We start from the raw sequence: 5408 nt of genomic DNA, 5'->3' as shown, positions 1-5408 counted from the left end.
TATGCCAAAAGGAAAATACTAATGATGGCCACTTTCTTAATTTATTGGATTTCTAACATGCAAACAGCTGCCCAAAGGTCAGCTTTCTCTTTGCTGGCTTTCCCATTTTCGGCTGGTCGTATTTTTTTTTCGTCTACTTGGCCTGGGGTCATTTATTAATTGCGCCTTGTATGCGTGTTAATCTCTTCATTATGCGATTTCATAATGGATTACATTCAAATAAATGTGGCTCATTTGCCATAGTCTTGCTCACACTTCACAAAAGTCTCCCCTTTTGGGTCAGCTGGTAATTTCTTTAATTTCGATGCCATTTTCCTAATGATGCGTGGGCTGTTTGGCTAATTTTTTTTGTGTCCTATACTTCGCGCCTGTCTTGTTCTTTTGGCCTAAACGCAGAAATGATAGGTATGGGGTTTCGTGTTGTAATATTAATGTCTCAGCTAATATTTTTGGGAGATGGACATTGTAATTGAATCAGATGCATTAGGTTAGTGCGCAAATTAAGCTTGTTTCATTGGTTAAATCTAGAATCGATGAAACGAAAAAGAAAAACTTAAGTTTTTCCTACCTGATGCCACAAGTTTTGTACTTATTTTCTTTCGTTTTTTTTGGGTGTTTCTTAGATTGTCTGATAGATCATTAGAAGTTGTGAGTTGAAGTTATTAGCACAGAATTTGTGTTACAAACGCCAAAATTTGTTTTAGTTAATACAAGTTGAGATCCTGTACTTAAGGAAAGAGAAGAGCTTAGATTGTGTTTGGAATGAAGATGATCCCAACTTCCAAATGGATTGGATAATATTAAAGAGGATAAAATTCGTCACTTCGTTCTGTAGTTTGTTCCCACTCAAAACCTAAATTCTTGGAAGATTTGCTCCAAGTGTATGTGTATTTCAAATGAAATAAATTATGTAGGACAAGGATATTTCATTTCACAAAACGTAATAACTATAAAGGGCAAGTCACAACGATTAGATCACATTTCAGAAACACCGTCCAAACTGTATCTTCGAGAAGCCAGTGCCTTAAGCCACCTGTAATCTTAAATCTCCATCCGAGAAACTACAACTCTACGTCCCACACTCAGACAACTTTTCCGGACTGGATGACACATTCAATTGTCTTCCCCAACCACCATTATTATCAGTCGCATCCCTTTTACCTGGGCTACAATTTGTAACAGAAAAGTGAAAACCATTTAAATAGTCGTAAAAATGTGCGACGACAAGCGACCGAAATACAATAAAAGCCAAAATGGCCTGCCCAGGACTCCTTTACTCCTCTTGCATCTTTACTCTATCTTCTTCACCTTCGCCTTCGTTTTAGTCGCTGTCAGCTGCGTTTACAAGCAGAACGGGCCAAATTGAAAACTGTTAAGAAAGCGCTCAGCAAAGGAGTTGGAATGAGGACTTTTAGGGAGTTCAGACATTCGGAACGAAGACAAGGACAACGATGTTGAGGACGAAGGACAACGACGACAGCGACAAATGGCGGTGCTTGTTCATGAAAATTTAAATTGCAAAATGGGCTCAATGGTTGGGCGTTAACAATGAGCCCCACCACAGTCCCCCTAGCCCACTCTACCATTTTGCTAATATTTGTGTTTTAATTACCTGCAAAGTGTCAGACAGTTTGAGTGGAGTGCAAATTTGTGCGCCAGCCTGACGACGACAGATGACGCCTCCCAATAATTTCACGACATTGTCATTGCATTAACACAGAAAGGGAAAAGTTCCGCAATCCTAAAAAAAAATACAAATATGTATTTGATGTAAGAAATAAGATATTACTTATTAACTGGTGTGAGAAAGTTCTCAATTTGAAAAAGTTTCAAAGAATTAACATACAATACCTGAACAGTTCACATCTTGGCCTAAAAAAACAAGACTTAAGAAGAAAAATGGCTTACAATCAACTAAGCAATGCCTTTTCAATGACATTTAAAAAAATCGCTTGATTTATGGAAGATTTTTATCGCACATATTCGATTAATAAAATGATTTAACAATCGATTAATAATTTTTTGTATGTCGTCACTATTCTTATCTTTCGTCGATAACATTTGCATTTATGAAATGCCTTGTATTTCAAAATTTATAAAATGCCTTTTATTCTTAATTAGAGATGCATATTCTAGATTTTCTATCAAACAAATGTCCTGTATATGTCATTTAAGAATGGAATAATCAATTGGAAAGCCTGACAATAAGATTGTGGAAGCTTCACAATATGTTTTTGGTCTGTTCTCTCGCCCTGTAGCCTCTCAACTAACAACCTTTTACATTATAGTCTTTATCAATCTTGTTGAACTCCTAATTAATTGAAAGTTTTCATAGAGGAACAAAAGTATCATAGTAATCGATTATTTATCGACTCTTAGTATTTATCGAAAATTATTAACAAGTAGGCCATGACCATTTGAGAAAATTCCACAAAAACCATACTAGTCCCTTTTCATCTAGTAAATTTTTATTTCGTTCTGAATGTTAGCGAGTAAACAGCTTTGAATAACGAGCTCTAGTAAACTTTACAAAAATTTGTTTTATTTAAAAAAAAAACAAAAATAAAAACCTCAAATTCATAAAGTATATTTTACGTGGTAAGTTTATTTGAATTATCCTGTTGTTACTTAAGAATTTCTTTAGATTTTCTTGCAGTTCGACCATGATGCGCCTTTTAAACAATTGTAATAAGTTGGGACGCCTGTCATGCCTGCCCCGTCATCTGGTGGCATATCGCTCGTATGCAAAGGATGTGCGTTTCGGGCCCGAAGTGAGGGCCATGATGTTGCAGGGTGTTGATGTCCTGGCGGATGCAGTGGCCGTTACCATGGGACCCAAAGGACGCAACGTCATCATCGAACAGAGTTGGGGCTCCCCCAAGATTACCAAGGATGGTGTGACAGTGGCCAAGTCTATTGCCCTGAAGGATAAATTCCAGAACATTGGGGCTAAGCTGGTGCAGGATGTGGCCAATAATACAAACGAGGAGGCCGGAGATGGCACCACCACAGCAACCGTGTTGGCAAGGGCAATTGCCAAAGAAGGTTTCGAGAAGATTTCGAGTGGCGCCAATCCTGTGGAAATACGCCGCGGTGTAATGTTGGCCATAGAGACGGTCAAGGATAATTTGAAGCAAATGTCCCGTCCCGTTAACACGCCGGAGGAGATCTGCCAGGTTGCCACCATATCGGCCAATGGTGATAAGTCGGTAGGAGATCTCATCAGTGAGGCCATCAAGAAAGTGGGACGTGATGGCGTCATTACCGTAAAGGATGGCAAGACCCTGGACGATGAGTTGGAAATTATCGAAGGCATGAAATTTGATCGCGGCTATATTTCACCGTACTTCATCAATGCCGCTAAGGGAGCCAAGGTGGAATTTCAGGATGCTTTGTTGCTCTTCTCCGAAAAGAAAATCAAATCGGCCCCAAGCATTGTGCCCGCTCTCGAATTGGCCAATTCGCAGCGCAAGCCCTTGGTCATCATTGCCGAGGATGTTGAGGGTGAGGCCCTAAGCACCATGGTGGTGAATCGTTTGAAGGTCGGTCTGCAGGTGTGCGCTGTCAAAGCTCCAGGATTCGGCGACAATCGCAAGGAAATGCTTGCCGACATGGCCATAGCCACAGGAGGTATTGTATTTGGAGATGATGCCAATTTGGTTCGTATCGAGGATGTGAAGGTCAGTGATTTCGGTCGTGTGGGTGAAGTGGTTGTGACCAAGGATGACACGATGCTCCTCAAGGGCCATGGCCAACGTCCTCTGATCGACAAGCGTATCGAGAATCTACGAGATGCCATCAAAGAGACCACATCCAGCTACGAGAAGGAGAAGTTGCAAGAGCGCTTGGCCAGACTCTCTTCGGGTGTGGCTCTACTACGTGTGGGTGGCTCTAGCGATGTGGAGGTCAACGAGAAGAAGGATCGAGTTCATGATGCCCTAAATGCAACACGTGCAGCCATCGAAGAGGGCATTGTTCCAGGAGGTGGTACTGCTCTTCTCCGTTGCATTACCAAGCTCGAGGAGATCAAAGGTGCAAACGAGGACCAAAATTTGGGCGTTGAGATCATTCGCCGCGCCCTGCGCATGCCCTGCATGACTATTGCCAAGAATGCTGGAGTCGATGGTGCCATGGTGGTGGCCAAAGTTGAGATCATGGAAGGCGACTTTGGCTACGATGCTCTGAAAGGAGAATATGGCAATATGATTGAGCGCGGCATTATTGATCCCACCAAAGTGGTGCGCACTGCCATGACCGATGCTGCTGGAGTGGCCTCTCTCCTAACCACCGCTGAGGCTGTGGTCACTGAACTGCCAATTGAGGAAGTTGCTGGAGGTGCCGGTGGCATGGGTGGCATGGGCGGCTTGGGCGGCATGGGAGGCATGGGCGGCATGGGAGGATTAGGCATGTAAAATATATTTTAAGCCTACTCAGTACGATACACATAAGAATACACATACACATACACATACACTTACACATACACATACACCTACACATACACTTTTTTTTTCCTAACTAACACTAACTAGTTTGCTCGACATTCCGCTTTGGTTTCTCGCTCAACATTCTCACAGCATGAAACAAATAATACGCATACGCATTCTCCGATACAGACTGGCCTAACGATAAAAACACACGTAATTTTATACACTGAAATCAACACAATCTTTACACAATATGAGACAAGCTAACGATAATCTATAACTGTGACATGAAATGAAATGAATAAGCTACACAACTTCATTAATGATTTTGTACTCTTAAATGAAGTCATTAAATTATTTACTCCCATTGTATTCCAAATATAACAAGATCGCGTTATAATCTATTATAATCTAACAGCATTTTTCACTTTTTGGATCAATCGTGGCTTAAAAACATGTGAATTACTTCTTTTTTGGGATGGTTAACAGGGAATCGTATGTGTTCGAAGCATTAAATTAGATCTGTATTTGATTTACACACTTAAAGTTTGCCCTTATTGAAAGTTTTTAATTTGTATCACTACGATATTTTATATTGTTATTAAAGTTCATTTTGTAAACTTTGCGGATACAAATTTTTTAGGAATTTGCTTGGAGTTCTTGCACTTAGAAGTTATGCTTCAGTTGATTTTAAAATGTTATAAAGACCAATAAATCTCTCTCTAATCTCATGGGTCGTTAGATATTCTATACATGAATCTAAAAAATTGGCACTAATAGATTCTCACTTTATAGCTTAATCGCAATGACAAAATTTTAGGTTTCGTTTAATTTTTCTGGTTAACTCTTTGATTAACAGCTGGTGATATGGGTTTTACGACATTGAGAAACTACTTAGTTGTAACACAATTCAAGGATTTTGTAAAAAGAAGATAAGTCATAATATTTAAAGTAGTTATCATTTAGTTAACAGTAGCGTAA

At 40.0% G+C, this 5408-nt stretch overlaps 1 protein-coding gene across 2 annotated transcripts; it reads left to right on the top strand.

Annotated features, from left to right (window-relative positions):
* Positions 1–2471: 2471 nt before the first annotated feature.
* Positions 2472–4837, top strand: LOC6641801 (60 kDa heat shock protein homolog 2, mitochondrial). 2 transcript variants are annotated; one of them, XM_047010878.1, is made up of 2 exons: positions 2472–2598; positions 2657–4837. In XM_047010878.1, the coding sequence occupies exon 2, from the start codon at positions 2664–2666 to the stop codon at positions 4410–4412; it is 1749 nt and encodes a 582-aa protein (XP_046866834.1). In that variant the 5' UTR covers positions 2472–2598; positions 2657–2663; the 3' UTR covers positions 4413–4837. The 2 variants fall into 2 exon arrangements, with proteins under 2 accessions (XP_046866834.1, XP_046866835.1); XM_047010879.1 differs by having other exon boundaries at positions 2645–4837.
* The last annotated feature ends 571 nt before the right edge of the window (positions 4838–5408 follow it).

This window comes from Drosophila willistoni, assembly GCF_018902025.1.
Source record: "Drosophila willistoni isolate 14030-0811.24 chromosome 2R unlocalized genomic scaffold, UCI_dwil_1.1 Seg167, whole genome shotgun sequence".
Classification (NCBI taxonomy): Eukaryota; Metazoa; Arthropoda; class Insecta; order Diptera; family Drosophilidae; genus Drosophila; species Drosophila willistoni.
Note: the sequence above shows the minus strand (reverse complement) of the source record. Positions and strands in the feature narration are given on the sequence as shown.